The 20,586-nt window shown below is 44.6% G+C and overlaps 1 protein-coding gene across 3 annotated transcripts in view; it reads left to right on the top strand.

Annotated features, from left to right (window-relative positions):
• The window catches only part of PCNT (pericentrin), a 176,577-nt gene extending 156,941 nt beyond the window's left edge, over positions 1 to 19,636 (top strand). For all 3 annotated transcript variants that reach the window (XM_034786560.1, XM_034786559.1, XM_034786561.1), the window contains 5 exons: positions 11,968 to 12,206; positions 14,035 to 14,123; positions 15,780 to 15,933; positions 17,434 to 17,561; positions 19,195 to 19,636. In XM_034786560.1, coding sequence (XP_034642451.1) covers positions 11,968 to 12,206; positions 14,035 to 14,123; positions 15,780 to 15,933; positions 17,434 to 17,561; positions 19,195 to 19,235 — 651 coding nt within the window. In that variant the 3' untranslated portion in view covers positions 19,236 to 19,636. The remainder of the gene's footprint in view (positions 1 to 11,967; positions 12,207 to 14,034; positions 14,124 to 15,779; positions 15,934 to 17,433; positions 17,562 to 19,194) is intronic.
• The last annotated feature ends 950 nt before the right edge of the window (positions 19,637 to 20,586 follow it).

The raw sequence follows: 20,586 nt of genomic DNA, 5'->3' as shown, positions 1-20,586 counted from the left end.
GCAGGGGGGAGGGGGGGGGGGGCGGGGGGCCGGTGTGGGCGGGGGGGGGGGGGGGGGGGGGGAGGTGAGTGCAGGGGAGGGGGTTGGGGTGGGGGGGGGGGGGGGGGGGGTGGTTTACTTGTGTTTGTGCCGCATGTTAACCGGGAAACCGCAGCCCCCTCCTTTTACATTGAAACCCCATTTTAAATGGACAACCCAATTCATCCTTGAGATGGGAAATGCGCTGCTGTTTGCAACCTTTCCCGCATGTTAAGAAGGTTAAATAAGCCAAAACACTGTGGCCTACGATGGCTGCCTGCAAGCCGAAATATGCGACCTTGTAATGAAAGAGTGTACCCATTGTTCCCTAAAATGTGTCTTTTTTAACCACCTCTCCCTTCTCCTCCACCAGCTGCAAATGTTTCTCCTTCGCAGAGGCTCGTGAACATTAGAAAGAGAAAACGTAAGACGAGGGACGAGATGTTCACGGAGCTGCAGATGTCCTCCCACGCTGATAGAGCACAGCAGAATGCGTGGAGGCAGTCAATGTCGGAGATGAGAAAAGCCCAACATGAACGAGAGGAGAGGTGGCGGGCTGAAGACGATAGGTGGCGTCAGCTTGCAGACAGACGGCAAGAGGCAATGGTCCGTCTGCTGGAGCATCAAAGTGATATGCTCGAGCGTATGGTTGAGTTGCAGGAAAGGCAGCAGGAGCAGAGACCGCCGCTACAGCCCCTGTGTAACCAACAGCCCTCCTCCCCAAGTTCCATAGCCTCGTCACCCAGACGCCCAAGAACACGGTGGGGGGGCCTCCGTCCACCCAGTCACTCCACCCCAGATGATCGCCCAAGCATCAGAAGGCTGGGCTTCAATAAGAGTTAAAGTTTTAAAATGCAGTGTGTCCTTTTCCATCCCTCCTCCCCCACCCATCCCTGCTACCTTGGCAATTATCCCCCTACCTCTGTAAGGAACTAATAAAGAATGCATGAATGTGAAAAAACAATTACTTTATTGCCTCTGCAAGCGGGAGGGGAGGGGAGGGTGGGGTGGGGTGGTTGGTTTACAGGGAAGTAGAGTGAACCGGGTCGGGGGGGGGGGGTTGGAGGGTTCATCAAGGAGAAACAAACAGAAGTTTCACACAGTAGCCTGGCCAGTCACAAAACTCGTTTTCAAAGCTTCTCTGATGCGCACCGCGCCCTGCTGTGCTCCTCTAACCGCCCTGGTGTCTGGCTGCGCGTAATCAGCGGCCAGGCGAGTTGCCTCAACCTCCCACCCCGCCATAAATGTCTCCCCCTTACTCTCACAGATATTGTGGAGCGCACAGCAAGCAGCAATAACAATGGGGATATTCTTTTCGCTGAGGTCTGAGCGAGTCAGTAAGCTGCGCCAGCGCGCTTTTAAACGTCCAAATGCACATTCCACCACCATTCGGCACTTGCTCAGCCTGTAGTTGAACAGGTCCTGACTCCTGTCCAGGCTGCCTGTGTATGGCTTCATGAGCCATGGCATTAAGGGGTAGGCTGGGTCCCCAAGGATCACGATAGGCATTTCAACATCCCCAATGGTCACTTTCTGGTCCGGGAAGAAAGTCCCTTCCTCCAGCTTTCGAAACAGAGCAGAGTTCCTGAAGACGCGAGCATCATGTACCTTTCCCGGCCATCCCACGTTGATGTTGGTGAAACGTCCCTTGTGATCCACCAGGGCTTGCAGCAGCATTGAAAAGTACCCCTTGCGGTTTATGTAGTCGGTGGCTTGGTGCTCCGGTGACAAGATAGGGATATGGGTTCCGTCTATGGCCCCGCCACAGTTTGGGAATCCCATTTCAGCAAAACCATCCACTATTGACTGCACGTTGCCCAGAGTCACTACCCTTGCTATCACCAGGTCTTTCATTGCCCTGGCAAATTGGATCACAGCAGCCCCCACAGTAGATTTGCCCACTCCAAATTGATTCCCGACTGACCGGTAGCTGTCTGGCGTTGCAAGCTTCCACAGGGCTATTGCCACTCGCTTCTCAACTGTGAGGGCTGCTCTCATCTTGGTATCCTGGCGTTTCAGGGCAGGGGAAAGCAAGTCACAAAGTTCCATGAAAGTGCCCTTACGCATGCGAAAGTTTCGCAGCCACTGGGAATCGTCCCATACCTGCAGCACGATGCGGTCCCACCAGTCTGTGCTTGTTTCCCGGGCCCAGAATCGGCGTTCCACGGTATCAACCTGCCCCAGTAACACCATGATTTCCACATTGCTGGGGCCTGTGCCTTGTGAGAGGTCTATGGCCATGTCAATTTCCTCATCACTCTCGTCGCTGCGCTGCAATCGCCTCCTCGCCTGGTCCGGGTTTCGCCTTGGCATGTTCTGGCTCTGCATGTACTCCAGGACAATGCGCGTGGTGTTCATAGTGCTCATAATTGCCGCGGTGATCTGAGCGGGCTCCATGATCCCAATGCTAGCTATGGCGCCTGGTCAGAAAAAAGGCGCGAAAGTAGTATCTGATGGACCAGGAGAAGGAGGGCGGGAGGGAGGGAGGGCCGAGTGACGACATGGCGTACAGGTACAGGAACAGGGAGAAACACAAACAACTGTCACACAGAATGGTCCCCCCAAAGATTAAACTGGAAACCCTGGGCTTAGCAGGCCGTTGATTTCACGGAGGAAGGGGAAGCAAATGAACACAGAACAAATCTATTTTTTACATCTTAAGGTGGCAGCCGACGCTGCAGCATGAGTGACAGCCATACCAGTATGACGATGATGGGTACCAATCATAATATGCCATCATCTGCCAAAAGGCAAGGGGCTGCTGCTGTGTAGCAATGCAGCCCCACGTCTGCCAGCCCCACGTCCGCCAGCACCCAGCATCGCCCTCGGCCTCTTCTGGGTGCTTAGCAGACAATATTGGGCAATTGGCAGAAAATAGTATATTATGACTGGTAACCGTCATCATCGAAACAGTAGCATGTCTGCCCAGGTGGCCATGATTGACAGCCATACCAGTACGACGACGACGGGTACCAGTCATAATATACCATCGCCTGCAAGGGGCTGGTGCAATGCAGCACTACGGCTGCCAGCCCCACGGCTATCACTCATGCTACACCGTCTACCGCCAAAAGGCAGTTAGCAGCTGCTGCTGTGTAGCAATGCAGTCCCACGTCTGCCGGCACCCAGAGGACATATGGTGACGGTGAGCTCAGCTGAGCTGAGCGGGCTCCATGCTTGCCGTGGTATGTTGTCTGCACAGGTAACCCAGGTAAAAAGGCGCGAATCTATTGTCTGCCGTTGCTGTGACGAGGGGGGAGGGGCCTGACGACATGTACCCAGAACCGCCCGCGACACTGTTTTGCATCATCCGGGCATTGGGATCTCAACCCAGAATTCAAAGAAAAGGCGCGAACCGCTTCTCGGCTCGAGCTGTGGCGCAAACGTAGTATCTGACGGCCTAGGGGAAGGAGGGAGGGGGGCCGAGTGACGACATGGCGTACAGGCACAGGGAATTAAAATAAAGAACGGTGGCTGTGCATCAGGGAGAGACACAAACAACTGTCACAGACTGGTCCCCCCCAAAGATTAAACTGAAAACCCTGGGCTTAGCAGGCCGTTGATTTGACGGAGGGAGGGGGAAGCAAATGAATACAGAGAAAATCTATTTTTTACATCTTAAGACGACGGTGCAGCGTGACTGATAGCCCTCGGCATCTTTCTGGGTGCTTGGCAGCAAATACGGGGCGGTGTATGACGATGGTCTTCAGGCCTATTGTACGAGCTGCTGCTCAGGGAAGACTCTGCTAACGTGCGATGACCCGACTTGTAATAGGCCGGCTAACAGTCATAATACACCATTTACTGCCAAAAGGCAAGCCCCACGGCTGCCAGCACCCAGATCGCCGATGAAGGCTACCAGTCTACTGCACCGTCTACCGCCAAAAGGCAGTTAGCAGCTGCTGCTGTGTAGCAATGCAGTCCCACGTCTGCCGGCACCCAGAGGACATATGGTGACGGTGAGCTCAGCTGTGCTGAGCGGGCTCCATGTTGTCTGCACAGGTAACCCAGGTAACCCAGATAAAAAGGCGCGAATCTATTGTCTGCCGTTGCTGTGACGGGGGAGGGAGGGGCCTGACGACATGTACCCAGAACCGCCCGCGACACTGTTTTGCATCATCCGGGCATTGGGATCTCAACCCAGAATTCCAAGGGGCGGCAGAGACTGCGGGAACTGTGGGATAGCTGTGGGATAGCTACCCATAGTGCAATGCTCCGGAAGTCGACGCTAGCCTCGTACTGTGGACGCGGTCTGCCGACTAGAGCACCTAGAGCATTTTATTGTGTGGACATACACAATCGGCTGTATACAACCGATTTCAATAAAACCGGCTTCTATAAATTCGAACTAATTTCGTAGTGTAGACATACCCTCAGTCTCCTCTGGCCAGGGAGATGGTGCTTGTTCCCTGGTGACTGCCGTGGCTGGCAGGCTAGTGATCCTTCCCCTCAGGTAGGGACGCAGCTAGCTCCTCTTGAGGTAGTCTCCTGTACAAGGATGATCATTTTTGTGACTCTTTTAGTCCTTTCTGTAAACTGAGACGTGCAGGAGATTAATGTTGAATAAAATTGTTCGGTGAAAGACTGTGATACTTCAGCATCATTTTAGTACTTGATGTGAGGAATTGAGATTTGTCTTGTCTGAGCCCTATTCAGATAGCTAGTATCAAAGGTTTAATTGAAGTATGTGTATAGTTTTAACTAGGGCTGTCAATTAATCACACTTAACTCACACGATTAACTCCAAAAAATTAATCGTGATTAATCGCACTGTTAAACAATAGAATATCAATTGAAGTGTATTAAATATTTTTGGATGGATTTTCTACATTTTCAAATATATTGATTTCTATTGCATCACAAAATACAAAGTGTACAGTGCTCACTTTATATTATTTTTATTACAGATATTTGCACTGTAAAAACGATAAACGAAAGAAATAGTGTTTTTCACTTGACCTCATTCAAGTACTGTAGTGCAATCTCTTTATTGTGAAAGTGTAATTTACACATGTAGATTTTTTTTTGTTACATAACTACACTCAAACAAAACAGTGTAAAACTTCAGAGCCTACAAGTCCACTCAGTCCTACTTCTTGTTCAGCCAATCGCTAAGTCAAACACGTTTGTTTACATTGACGGGAGATACTGCTGCCTGCTTCTTATTTACAATGTCACCTGAAAGTGAGAACAGGTGTTCACATGGCACCTTGCAACGCCGGCTACAAAAGTATTTACATGCCAGATATGCTAAACATTCGTATGCCCCTTCATGCTTCGGCCATCATTCCGGAGGACATGCTTCCAAGCTGATGATGCTCATTAAAAACAATAATGTGTTAATTAAATTTGTGACTGAACTCCTTGGGGGAGAATCGTATGTCTCCCGTTCTGATTTACCTGCATTCTGCCATATATTTCATGTTATAGCAGTCTCAGATGATGACCTAGTTCATGTTCATTTGAAGAACACTTTCACAGCAGATTTGACAAAACGCAAAGAAGGTACCAGTGTGAGATTTCTAAAAATAACTACAGCACTAGACCCAAGGTTTAGGAATCTGAAGTGCTGTCCAAAATCTGAGCAGGACAAGGTGTGGAGCATGCTTTCAGAAGTCTTAAAAGAGCAACACTCCGATGTAAAAACTACAGAACCCGAACCACCAAAAAAGAAAATCAACCTTCTGCTGGTGGCATCTGACTCAGATGATGAACATGAACATGCGTCGGTCCGCTCTGCTTTGGATGGTTATTGAACAGAACCCGTTGTCAGCATGGACGCAGGTCCTCTGAAATGGTGATTGAGGCATGAAGGGACACATGAGTCTTTAGCGCATCTGGCACATCAATATCTTGCAACATCGGCTACAACAGTGCCATGAGAATGCCTGTTCTCACTTTCAGATGACGTAAACAAGAAGCGGGCAGCAGTATCTCCTGCAAATGTAAACAAACTTGTTTGAGTGATTGGCTGAACAAGAAGTAAAACTGAGGGGACTTGTAGGCTTTAAAATTTTGCATTGTTTTATTTTTGAATGCAGTTATTTTTTGTACATAATTCTATATTTGTAAGTTCTTCTTCAAGTGCTTGTTCATGTCCATTTCAGTAGATGTATGTGTGCGCGCCGTGTGCATGATTAATGGAGGCGGCTCTTCGCCCACATCTGGCACCTGAAGCGGCACCAGCGACATTGGTGCGCAGCGCATCGGCTTCGGTGCAGGATGCCTTGGCACCCAAAAAAGCAGGGCTTTGGAGCGGAGCCCGGAGCTGGAGTATGGAGAGGCTCCGGAGCAGTGGAGCTGCAGGTTTTTGCCTGGAGCTGGAGCAGAGCCGGAGCACACCTCCAAAGCCCTGGAAAAAAGATTTCTCCAGGGCTGCTCCCCGGCTCACAAAGCGGGTTCGAGCCTGCGGCACCACTCTCAGTCCCTGGTGCCGCATAAGAAGAAGGAGGATAGGAGTCGGTCCCCCATCAGCAAACAGCACAGGGATCCCAGCGAGGTGCGTCCTATGTCAGGGCACCCACGGCCTGGCCCTCAGATCGTGGTATCGTCAACTCCGGCCCTGCCAGGAGTTCCATTGAGTCAGGTGCTTGTGGACTCCCTGACTTGGGAGGAGTTGGAGGCCGAGATTGATTTCCCCTCCATGCTGGATACCTTTGAGGCCGTGCAGGACCTTATTGCCATGACGGCACAGTCCCCGGCCCTGCAGCACAACCACCGGCACCGGACCAGGCAGAGGCGACTGCAACAGCACCAGCAAAGTCAATTGCACCATTTGCGACACCAATGGCGTCGCCACTACCCATTCAACATCAGGGCAAGCCAACGATGCTACGGTGCTGCTCCCTGTCACTGCGGTATGTTCCCCTGCACAGTCAGGCTCTGCCCCTCCATGGTTTGGCTCAGACTATTAGTTGCACTCCAATAATGAGTCGTCAATCTGCAGACATAGTCAGTACCGGTCTCAGTCCTGGCACTGCAGATCGCGGGACGTGCCAGCGCCGGTGGTACCCTGGCCCCCACAGTGGCAGGGGCCAGTACAGTGGCCCTTTTGGACTCCTTGGGTCTACCATCAGGCTCAAGGGCAGGGCTTCTGAGCTGTGTCCATGGTGTCTGTGCCCCGTGCTTCTCCTTCAGCCACGTCAGTGCCGCGCGATACTCCCACAGCACCTGAAGACCCCCCACGTGACAAGGACCCTGGGTCTTCGCAAGCGGGTGCAACTCTCGAGCCAGCACCCCATGTGGTACCAGCACCACAGTCTGCCCCAAATAGGGCAGACCTACCAGAGCCAGCCTCCAGGGAACCTGAGGGTCAGGAGGACCCTCGGACTTAATCATCCTCTTCGCTGGATGAGGCGGTGGCTGGCACCTCCACCACCACACTCCCTTCGATGGACAATAGGACGCACCAGGACCTTCTTAGGACGGTGGCGCAAAGCTTACCCCTCCAGGCTGTGGAGGTGTCAAATGACTCGGACGCAATGGTGGACATCCTTGCCCAGGAGGGTACATCTAGGGTAGCCTTGCCCCTTATAAAGACCATACAAAACACCACAAAGGTGCTATGGCAGACCCCTCCTCCATACCTTCCATGGCCAAAGGGTTGGAAAGGAGGTATTTTGTGCCACAGAATGGGTACAGACACCTTTTTACCCACCCTCAGCCTGGAACATTAGGGGTGGATGCGGTGAACCAGAAAGAGTGGCAAGGTCAACTAGGTCCTGCCCCAAAGTCACGGGATGCTAAGAAGCTGGACCTTTTCTGCTGTAAAGTCTACTCGACCTGGGGGGGCTCCAGCTTCGCATTGCTAATCAGCAAGCAGGCTCCATTGCGGACGTTTTTCACCTCATGTGGACGAGTCACATGCTGTATGCATTCCCGTCCTTCCCTCTCATATACAGAGTCCTTCTGAAGGTCTGCCAGGACAGGGCTTTGTTGATCCTCATAGCGCCGTCATGGCCCTGCCAGCACTGGTTCACTACACTGTTAAGCCTATCGGTCAACAGACCAGTAACCCTTCCCTTATGCCCAGACCTCATCACTCAAGACCACGGCAAGGTCCAGCACCCCAGCCTGGAGTCCCTCCACCTCACGGCATGGAAACTCCATGGTTGAACCCGTTGGAGCTCCAATGTTGGAACTCAGTGAGAGAAGTTGTCCTAGGAAACCTTCCACCCGAGCCACATACCTGGCAAAGTGGAAGCGATTTTCTATTTGGTCCCTGTGGAAGGGTATCCCACCTCAGCAAGCACCAATTCCTCTCGTTTTGGACTACTTACTGGACCTGAAGCAACAGGGGCTGGCAGTATCATCTATAAAAGTGCACTTGGCTGCCACATCGGCCTTCCACCCAGGGGCAGCGGGTAGATCAGTCTTCGGAAACCCCATGGTTGGCCGATTTCTCAAGGGCTTGGATAGGCTTTACCACCATGTGCAGCAGCCCATTCCCCAGTGAGACCTCAACCTAGTCTTGTCCAGGCTCCTGGGCCCTCCATTTGAGCCCAGGGCCACCTGCCCTCTCTCCTACCTCTCTTGGAAGGTTGCCTTTCTGATGGCTATAACATCGGCTACGAAGGTCTCTGAGCTCAAAGAGCTTACCTCCAAGCCCCCCATACTGTCTTTTATAAAGACATGGTTCAGCTGCATTCTCACCCTGTGTTTCTACCCAAGGTGGTCTCCTAGTTTCATGTGAATCAGCACACATTTTTACCGGTCGTCTTCCCTAAGCCTCATGCCACTGTCAGAGAGCGGATGCTCCATTCCCTGGATGTCAGGCGTGCCCTAGCCTTCTACATTGAACGCACAAAGCCATTTAGTAAGTCACCACAGCTCTTCATTGCAATCACCGAATGGATGAGAGGGCTTCCCGTCTCATCCCAGCGCATTTCGTTGTGGATCATGTCCTGCATTAGAAGGTGCTACGACCTGGCCAAAGTTCCGCCCCCGCCATTGACAGCGCACTTCACAAGAGCTCAGGCTTCATCCACAGCTTTCCTCAGGCACGTCCCTGTTCAAGACATATGCAAGGCGGCAACATGGTCTTCCATCCATGGATGGATGGGGGGGAGGGATAGCTCAGTGGTTTGAGCATTGGCCTGCTAAACCCAGGGTTGTGAGTTCAGTCCTTGAGGGGGCCACTTGGGGATCTGGGGCAAAATCAGTACTTGGTCCTGCTAGTGAAGGCAGGGGGCTGGACTCGATGACCTTTCAAGGTCCCTTCCAGTTCTAGGAGATGGGATATCCACACCTTCACGTCGCACTATGGCATCACCCAACAAACAAGGGATGACACAGCATTCAGGACGGCAGTCCTACAATCAGCAATCAGGTGAACTCTGACCCCTCCTCCAGAGAAACTGCTTGGGAATCATGTATTGGAATGGACATAAGCAAACACTTGAAGAAGAAAAACGGTCACCTACCTTTCGTAACTGTTGTTCTTCTTCAAGTGCTGTCCCTGTGGGTGCTCCACTCTAGGTGACGGTGCGTCCCGGCTTCGAGATGTGTTGCTCATGTCCATTCCAAATCCCACCTGCCTCCCCTCTGTCGGAGTCTTCCAGCAAGAAGGGACTGAGCAGGCGGTGGGTCGGCAGTATCTTATATAGACCACCATGAGGGCGCCACTCCAGGGGGTTTCACAGCCGACCCAACGGGTACTGCTAAGGGAAAACCTTCCGATGATCGTGCACACAGCGCATGCACACACGCTTATTGGAATGGGCATGAGCAACACATCTCGAAGAACAACAGTTACGAGAGGTAGGTAACCGGTTTTTCAACTTCCATGATAAAGAGATTGCACTACAGTACTTGTATTAGGTGAATTGGTTTTTACAGTGCAGGTATTTGTAATCAAAGATAAATATAAAGTGAGCACTTGACACTTGGTATTCTGTGTTGTAATTGAAATCAATATATTTGAAAATGTAGAAAACATCCAAAAACATTTAAATAAATGGTATCCTATTATTGTTTAACAGAGTGATTAATCACGATTCATTTATTAATCGCTTGACAGCCCTAGTTTTAACTAAACTTGTTACTTCATGCAGCCCAGGTGGATTTTCAGGGATGAGGCTGTTATGCTAGTTTGCTCTGTCTGAAGTAACTGACACCAAAGAGGAGTGTATTTTGTGCCTTCTATAGCACATGGTTTAAAGTTAGTCCACTGTTTTCTATATGCATCCGAAGAAGTGGGCTGTAGCCCACGAAAGCTTATGCTCTAATAAATTGGTTAGTCTCTAAGGTGCCACAAGTACGCCTGATCTTTTTTCTTTAGAACCAGTCAGTTTCCCCTGTTGTTTGGCTCTTTCACATGTAACATGGGAAGAAAATTCTTTAAAAACATTGTTAAACAATAGAAATTGGCTGGGGTAATATTTAAACTACTTAATATGTTTTTTGAAATTCACTAGATTTCAAATTGATGGTATCCCTTTAAATCATATTCTAGAAAAACTAAACAAGTAGGTTTTACTTTACTTCGTGAACATAGTTATCCTCTGCATAGATCTAATCTTAAATTTGAATCTAAGCATATATTTAATTAAAAAAGACCAAACCTCTTGAATAGGATTCTGAGAGTAGATAACGTATATACTCATTGTCAGTAATGTACTTCATTTATTTTAACCATTTGAGACAGTTACCACATCAAGATCCTTGATTTTTGGGAAACCCAGGCTGCAGTTTTCTTGGTAACCGCGAAGTGAATACCATAAAGAAGGTTCAAAAAGAAAAACCATTCTATTCTGAATCCTATTTGAATTCTCTTTGTTTATGATAAATATGATCGTACTTGCTGTGACAAAAGAAGCAAGATCTCTGCATCTCATATTTGTTAGGATATTAGGTAATTTTCATTAAATATAGAATTATTTTTCTGCTATATAAACTGCAATTATTGTTTACACTTTTGGAATCTTACAAGTTTTCAGTTTTTAGGAAAATCTTCTCAGTCACCTTTCAACAGATTGTTAGTTAGATAACATGTAGTTCACAAGGTCATTCAAAAATACTCTTCCGCATATGTCTTTGATAAGAAAAATTACTCTTGTTGCCAGGTCATTTAAGATACAAATTCCTCTGTAACTCTCCGGCATCTCTCTCTCTGATCTAAAAGTTGTCTGAGGGAGACACAAGCCTCTTGTCTGTCACAAGAACTTACCAACCATCCATGAATATTATGTATTCAGGGCATAGTTTCCTTTGAACTTCAGAAGCATCTATTAACCCCTTTGTGACAATTTTATTGTGATCAAGTCAGATTAACATTGAATGCTCATTAGTATTAACTAGTTAACACAAATCCTGCTCTAGAAGGTAAACAGTGAAACCATTTTCCCAGTGTTGGGTGTGAATATGGTGTTCAGAAGCTCACAAATATTAAGGCAATTGGACTGTCCAAAATCAAATACCTGTAAAGTTAGTTACATAAAGTCTTGTCTACGCTAGGAAATTGCTGCTGTTGTAGCTGCCCCCATATCAGCAATGTTGGAAGCACTAATGTAGATGTCTTCTGGCAGCTGTTCTTAAAACCTTACTTAACTGGTCAAGTAACCCTGCAAAAATTCCTTGGTGTAGACAAGGCCTCGTAGACAGGTAGAGGTATAGCAGACTTACAGACCTTCATGTAAGGCTTCCATGCTGCCAATATCACAAACACTGTTAATTTTCAGTAAATGGTCCATATCAGCAGGAGCATCAGTAATCCAACTTTTAATTGGAAGCTTCGTTTTCAAAAACATTATACAATTTATTCAAAGTTTTAGAAGCAGTTCTTATTATATGGCCTTCCGCATCATTTTCCAAAGCAAAACAGCTTTAGCTAACTTTTGTCAAGCCACGGACAACAGGTTGTGGGAGAACTTGTGGGAGTAAACAGTCTGGCTATGCAACGAGTGTATGGGCTTCCTTAATTAAATTTCAATGACTTGGGGTTTTTTTCAGCTGCAGAAATTATACAGGAAGTATCTGCGAGCAGAGAGTTTTAGAAAGGCTCTCGTTTATCAGAAGAAATACCTTCTTCTGCTTCTGGGTGGATTCCAGGATTGTGAGCAAGCAACACTGTCGCTGATAGCTCGTATGGGAGTCTATCCTTCGCCTGCAGACCTGCAAGTCTCTGAATCACGTTCCCGTCCTTTTACCAAGTTCAGATCTGCAGTGAGAGTGGTCATTGCAGTATCAAGGTAAAAACAAACTCACAAAATAATTTTTCTATGTTTTTCTTGTATATGTTACAGCATCCACAATACATTCCCCAGATTTTTCATTTGTAGAACTGCTCAGTTATAGTTCACTTACTCTGGAGTGAAAGATTTGTTCAACAGTTATTTCAGAGTGATAGTTAGACAATAATTGTGTGTTTGACCAATATGGCATGTTCAAGGCCAATGTGCTTCATATGTGCCTTAATAGAATACTTTAAAAGATTGCTTCCTCAAAGCTGTTTCTGTCTATTTTTATACTGCACCCAGCCCCATGGTATCTGAGAACCTGCATGCAGCACCTGTGAAGGAATGACCCATTCAAGCAATATCCCCTTTGTCTGGGCTTACTGAGTAGTAGACTATTGTATCACCAGTCATTGGCCTGAAGTATTAATCCTTCTATCTGACCTCATTCATGCTTCATCAGCGATGAGTATATTCCTCTGAGTTCTGCCAACAAGTCCACTTTTCATCAGTCACAAAGCTTGTCACATTGATCCTTTGTGGATAAATCAATCTGTAATAAGCAGATAATTTCAAGATGCAAAACCCAGCTCCCTATTGGTTGGAGGTCATTGAAATATAACTTTTTAAATTTTAAAATCATTTTGTTCTAAATGTAACAGGTGGTTCCTCCTGAGTCTTTTCCCTCACTTTGTAAAAGTGTGATTGGCTGAGGTTAATAATTGCCTGATGTGAGTCTAATTAGGGAGTTAGTTCCAACACAGGAATAAGCCCTGTACTTTGTTATACCTGAGAGGGAAGCTTTCATGGCAACAGCAGCAGGATGACGTGCAGGAGCAGGGAACCAGTGACCAATCCTGTGGAGCATGAGCAGCTGCCCCAGGCCTCCCTACGGCCCCCAAAGGCTGCGGTATAGTGGAGGGCATCCTCCAACATCATGCATTCATACGTACAGAGGAAAGGAGCCGCAAACCTTCTGCCCATGCTGAGCAGGGAGTGAGAAAGGGAAGGATCTGCTCCGCTCAGAGACAAAACAAAGGGAAGGCAAGAACTGTTGAGGGGGATTGGTGTTTTTAGGGTGTTATAATTGTATTATCCTGTTTGTTACTTTTCTTACTGCCACATAAACAGTCTTTTGGGCCTGGGTTTCTGTTACAGGGACTTGCCTTTGCATATTGTACGTCACCAAACATGACTTTTTAAAACATTTTAGACAGACACACACACAAAGGAGGAAGGGAGAAAATGTCAAATACATTAAAATGAAAAAGTAAATTAAGATTTCACACTAAGAAGCTTGTTTATGCCTTTGTTCCTTCCTTCTGTCTCATCCTGCCCTGGTATAGAATCTTGAAAACCTTTGCGTGAAAGTCTCCTAATGGCATCTTATGTCTTTGTAGGAAATATGTTAGGATAGGTTCCTCATCCTGTTCCTTAGTATTGCACCTTTCTTGTTTGTGTTCACTGCATTCTGTTACAGCTGGCAGAGGGGGTGAAACTTCATAGGTTTTTTTTAATTGAGATAACTGTGGTTTCTCTCAACTTGGTGCAATGTAGAGAGAAGCCCTGCTTTAAAACCAGTTTCTACATTCTGAATTTTCTTGTCTGACTCCATCAGCTGTTTAATAAATATCCGAAGGGCAGTTAACACAGTCAACTATTTGATAAGCCTATGCCCATGAGACTTAAGTTGAATATCTTTGTGCTCCCAGTTCCTTTCTGGGGTTGTTATTTGTACTGTTTAAGATGTTCACATCAGCAATAATGTTTAATATTTCAACTCAGTGAATTTTTGTTTTTCTGCTGTTTTTAATTCGTATACAAACTTTATATTGTTTGCAAGGTTAAAGTTTTTGGTGAAAAAATGGCATAAAGTAAACAGAAAAGGGGCACAGGGAGAAAACATTTCTCACAGTATTGGACATAACCCAGGTGAGTGTTTCTTTTGAAAAATAATTGTGGTTTATTAACATTTCTTTGCAATAGTGTGTCTCTTTATTAAATAGTAACAAATAGACGTTAGTAGTGAAATGGTTTGATATTTTATCATAAAAAGCTGTTACAACATCACTTCCCCCCACTTAATGGTTGAGAAATTCCAACAGCAGCTAATTGTTTCCTCTGGTGTCAGGGCACAGGCAGCGAGACTGAAGGGCATTTAAAGCTGAACAAAGGAAATTATTTTTCATACCGTGCACAGTCACCCTGTGGGTGGAACTCATTGCCACAAGATATCAGTAATGCAGAGACTGGACATTTACACCGATAACAATATCCAGGGTTGTTACCGTAAATATTAAAAATAAACAAAAGTTTTTGAATGGCATGAGCTAGTTAATAGAGGTTGGGAAAGGACCATAACTGCTTTCTGTGGGATTTCTTGCACCTTCCTCTAAAACAGCTGTCACTGACCACTATTAGAGATCAGACCATTGGTCTGATCCAGGGGTCGGCAACCTATGGCACGCGAGCTGATTTTCAGTGGCACTCACACTGCCCGGGTCCTGGCCACCGGTCCGGGGGCTCTGCATTGTAATTTAATTTTAAATGAAGCTTCTTAAACATTTTAAAAACCTTATTTACTTTACATACAACAATAGATTAGTTATATATTATAGACTTATAGAAAGAGACCTTCTAAAAACGTTTAAATGTATTACTTGCACGCGAAACCTTAAATTAGAGTGAAAAAATGAAGATGTGTTATGAGAACCACAGATTTTAATAAATGGACTTGTGTATATAATATCTCAGATGTCATTTTCATTAATTCATTGTTTTTAACAAAAAACTAGTTTGCATATTGAACTAAATACAGATTTAACCCATAAAATAGTCCATTTTCCAGTCCCCGATGTACATGGGACATTACTTTTCATTCTTTATATTATTTTTAACTTACTTGTATCACTTTTATACCTCAGCAAATATATTTCAAGCTTTGTATTTCTCATTAAGGCCTAGGTACCTCCCAAATCTGAATCTTAAACATATTACTGGTTTTGTTACCTCAGTGCAAAACAACATCTCGGCAGTTTCCTCAAAAGCCAATTTTTGTGATCTGTTTTTCATGGTCAAATGGATCCAACTGACTGAATGGAATTTCTTGGACTCCTGTCTCTTCTCCCTCATAAAAGAAAAAGTGTGGATATATGTATTGCTCCATATCTGTAGCCTTATAACCATATTGTAGATATGGATGAGAACAAGCATGAGATGTTAGAATTGATTGAGAAAAATATTTGGAATTAAAGGCTTTAAAATAGGAACAGGGAATGAAGGTGCCTCTGGTGTTATATTAAAATACAATAATGAAAAATGACTGTAGAAGGGAGACACAAGGTAGCTTTCAACATCATGCATGTGCATGATTTGTCAGAGAGCTGTATGTGTGAAGTGGTTATATTACTACAAACATTAAAATGTTGGCCTTTTCTAATATTGTCAAAAACAGTTGTTCAAAACAGGGACTCAGCCTTTGACTTAAAAACCAAAACAAATTGTATTTTGCTATCATTTACTAGTTTTGTTACATATTGTGGCTCTCTGTGCATAATTTCATTGTTGACTATTACTTGTTCAATACAGTTTCTGGTGTCAGAACAGAAGTTTTAAGACAACAGCAGCTCCCAAGTGTTAATGTAAACTCCCCCCCTACCCGAGATATTGGATCATGCCACAGAACCAGTTCTGCTAGATTTGTGAGCCACTCACCGAAATCCTCTTACTGGTTACATAACAGGTACTAGTGTATAACATAATGTATTGTATTTGTTCTGCCAGATAGTCTTTCATAATAATATAACCTATTGTTGGGAGATTATGTGAACAAGAATGGAAATTTATTAAATGTAGTACATTTGTCTCATGATGCTCAACATAGTTGTATTTCCAATTTGTTTTGAATGGTTTTAAACACAGTATGTGCTTGATTTCTTAGTATGAGATATCTTGCTTAGAGAAATCTAATGACATTATTTTGACAAAACGAAGAACTTCTAACGTTTGTGGTCATGATCCCTCCCTACAGAGGCAATTTTTGATTTGTGTCTCACAAATTGAAGTTTATTACCATGTCTTCACAGAAGCATGTTCAATAATCTTGTGTGAAAGCCATGTTAGTTGAGATGGCTATGCCACAATGTTATGATGCTTCATTAGTAATACACACACCCAAAGCCTGCAGATGTTTATCTGGGCAAGGGGGGTCGAGGGCGCACTCACCTCCAGTTTTGCAGTTTTGTTCAATGTTAGGGAGCTGTGGCCAAATCCCAGTGTCCCAAAGGGGGTCTTAGATACCAAGGGTGAGATTCTGCACTGTACCCCTAAGAGGTGCAGCACAGAACTTGCAGAACTCCAACTCTGCTCTCCCCACCACTTCTCAGAGCAAAAGATTTAGCACCCTGGCCACCTTCTACAGCTGTTTCCTGCCAACTGCTTCCACTAGGCGGCTACCTCTTAGGGCTTTTTACTACCAGGGAGATCCATGCTGCTGCAATCGATGCAGCGGGTGTCAATTTAGTAAATTCTGCCGTCAATTTAGTGAAGACCTGCTAAATTGACAGCAGAGCGCTCTCCAGTTGACTCTGATACTCCAGCTCCCCGAGAAGAGTAAGGTAAGTCAACGGGAGAGCATCTCCCGTTGACGCAGTGCAGTGAAGACACCGCGGTAAGTCGATCTAAGTTACTCACGTAGCTGGAGTAGCTTAATTTAGGTCATCTTACCCCGGTAGTGTAGATAAGGCCTTAGATATCAGCAGGGCTGAGACTCAGGTTTCCAGCCCTTAACAAGAATATTACTTTCTTTCACACTCCATCACAAATATTACACCACTCATCTTCGTTCATCACTTTTTTACACAAAATGGGGTTGAGAGGTACAGAAACACTTTTTGAAATTCCAGTTTCCCTTACATTGAATTATTAACTACATGAGGACATTTAGGCTGGCCTTAGCTGTGTGTATATTGCAGTGTGGTGTAGTCATGTTGGTCCCAGGCTATTAGAGACAAAAGGTGGGTGAGGTAATATGTTATTGGATCAACTTCTGTTGATGAAACAGACAAGCTTTCAAGCTACACAAAATTCTTTAGGACCTGAAGAAGAGCTCTGTATAGTTCGAAAACATGTCACTTTCTCCAAGAGAAGTTGATCAGTAAAAGATAATGACTCACTCACCTTCTCTGTGTGTATATTGTGAGCTTTACAAAGGAAGAAGATTAATTTTTTTTTTCTTTTTAAGATTACATCCATCCACAAGTTCAGCTTCAGAAAAGTCACTGGTGTCTACTCAAGACCCCGAACGGTCATTAACTGAATACATCCATCGCTTAGAGGTTATCCAGCAGAGATTAGGAGGTGCACAAACAGGTAAAATGAACCTCATCACCCCTCAGACTTTTCTAAAGTCTCATCTTCTTTTTTCAAAACCCGGCTACATATTATCCTTAATAGTCACAAAATGTGAAGAACATTTTAAAAAGAAACAACTTTGCATTTGTCATGGTGGGAGGGGAGATTAAAATGTACATCTTTTGAAGTGAAGCTTTACTGCTTTCATGGATTGTATCTTAAAAGATTCAAAGCATGACACTTCGACAAATGATTTCTTAACTGGAGCTGTTCAAAGATAAAAAGTTCTTCTTTTCTGTGTTCTTATACTGTCAGACATTAAGCGTGTAAGAGGAGGGTTTAAATTGAAGTTGCTTCATTCCTACCAGATCTCTAAACAGCTTTACAGATAGTTGGGTAGGGAATGGAATATTTGTATATGCTTAAGAATTCTAATTTTTTTCCGTCTAGATTCAGGACAAAAAGTCAATCTTGAAAATATTCATGAACTGAAACTTTTTTTTGTTCAGTTTTCTATTTCAACCATTTTTCTTTTTAACCTCAGTCTAAATAGCTTAAATTTCTAAACAAAAAAGTTATTTTGACTAGGAAAACCCAGTGCAGGCTTGCTATCATGTAATTTACCAGTTATTAGAGGCTAAACAATGTCACTCTGTGTTTGCTATTAATGGCTCCTACCTTTAGTGGCATGGTTATTTTAATACCAGCTTCTAATTCCCAGTTTTGCAAAGCACTTTCATGAGGCCAATTAAGATGAAAAAATTGATTATACTTGAAGGTGATGTACACCTCTACCCCGATATAACGCTGTCCTCGGGAGCCAAAAAATCTTACCGCGTTATAGGTGAAACCGCGTTATATCGAACTTGCTTTGATCCACCAGAGTACGCAGCCCCGCCCCCCCCCGGAGCACAGCTTTACCGTGTTATATCCGAATTCGTGTTATATCGGGTCGCATTATATCGGGGTAGAGGTGTATTTTATATATTGAGGGTGAAAACCTGGCCTCATTGAAGTCAATGGGAGTTTGACATTGACTTCAGTTGGGCCAGGATTTCAACCAGAGCTTGTTGCCATGAATTTGAAAAACGGTGGTTTTCATAATTATTGAAGCTCCTTGTAGCAGAATAGGTAACCCAGATATGTTGTGATAGAAACTTGATAGCACCTCAGAATCAAATATTTTGTTTAACAGTTTACTACCTAACCTTGGCATAATCAGTGACACTTTTCTGAAAAGTGGCTATCATTGGAAGAAGGCTCAGAAATGCTGCTTTAATTATTAATCATACTTTTAGTTTATGTGGGAGATAGTTTGAAAAGATCACAGCAAAATCTCTCAATGTTGTGAATAAAATGGTTTCTAGTTTCCAGTAAACTTTAACATGTCCACTTCAGCCTGAAATAAACTGTGAGATCACACTTTGTTGCTGGTAAAAGGTATCAGATTAGGACCAGACAGTCAAGCTCATTGCTGCTTGTGAAAGGAACCTAGTCTTGAATCCAGGTCTCCCGGTTAGTAGGCCATTTAGTCCCTTGTATGTATTGTTCCTAAGTGGATTGTGGAAGAGATTACCTCTTTACTGTAACAGTTGGTAATGTAAATACTAGTAAGTTGCCAGTATTCATTGGTTGTTTTATTTAAATTTAGGAAACGCTTCAGGACCACCTCACCAGAGAAACATAAAGTAATCAGAGTGCTTCTCAGATCTGGGACCGAACCCCCCAGGTTGCTACTTCCTTCTGAAGTGGATGTTTTTGTATTCTCGTGTTTCCAAGCACTAAGAAATCCAACACTTATGTGCAGTTGAATAAAGGGGTTTTAGTGTCTATGCAATGTTTTTTGCATCAGATTTTTATGTAATCGGTTTATTAAATTTTAGTACATTTACACTTTTAGAGGAAGTCACTATTCACTCACAACAATGTTTTACATGTGGAATAACTGTTAACCATAACTTAAGTGTGCCTGCAGGATTGTATTGAAAGCCACAAAGTGTCTTTTTTTATGTTTATTTTTCTAAAGTGTATAGCTGGATTCCTTGTAAAAAGTTATTAAAATGACATTTTATTAGCAAATTCTTATTCTGTATTGGTTTTGGTTCCTACGCTTGTGTATCTAATTGCTGCTCTTACCATAAAGCTGCTCAAGATTTTCATCTGCAAGTAAGGTTATTGATATCAACTAAACAGTTACATGTGCATCAGTAAGACGCACTCGTGTATAAATCTTCTGATTATATTCTGATAGTTTTGGATTGACATGTTGGGTTTTCAAACACTGAAAGTAACTGCTGTCCTGATCCTCTCACCGAGCACCACCACTGTGTGAAGCCATCATCCTTTGAGTTCCATGTGGAATTGAGATTTGCTGTTTAGGTGAGTTAGATTAGAAGCTTCTTTCCTGGCCATCTTTGCTGTGGGAAAGGATGGAGATATGATACCAAATCATGCCAAACCAGCTTGATATTCCCTCCTTTGGCAGGGTAACTGGTTGGTGGATAGGGAGAATGCGGTGGACATAATATACCTGGACTTTAGCAAGGCTTTTGAGACAGCCTTACATGACATTCTGATAATTAAACTGGAGAAATGCAGGCTTGCCAGAACTACCAGTAAGTGGATACATAACTAGTTAAACAACTGCAAACAATGAGTATTAATGGAATGTCAGATTGGAGGTAGGTCTCAAGTGGGGTTCCACAGGGATCTGTTCTGGGTCTGGTGTTTAACATCTTTATTAATGTTATATAGAGAGCGTACTGATGAAATTTGCAGATGAGACAAAGCTGGGGGAGGGAGGGAGAAGGTTTGCAAACCCTTTGGAGCGTAGAGCTAAGAATCAGAGGGATCTTGATAAATTGGAGAAGTGGGCTGTAGATGATAAAATGAAATTCAACAGAAAATGTAAGGTGCTATACCTAAGGAAGAAAAGCCAAATGCACAAATACGGAATGGGGGATAACTAGCTTGGTAGCAGCACTGCTGAGAAGGATCTGGGAGTTGTCAGCAATGCCATTGCAAAAAAAAGCAAATGCAATTT

Source organism: Trachemys scripta, chromosome 11 (genome assembly GCF_013100865.1).
Source record: "Trachemys scripta elegans isolate TJP31775 chromosome 11, CAS_Tse_1.0, whole genome shotgun sequence".
NCBI classification, from domain to species: Eukaryota; Metazoa; Chordata; order Testudines; family Emydidae; genus Trachemys; species Trachemys scripta.
The sequence above is the reverse complement of the archived record's forward strand: the minus strand, read 5'-3'. Positions and strand labels throughout refer to the sequence as shown.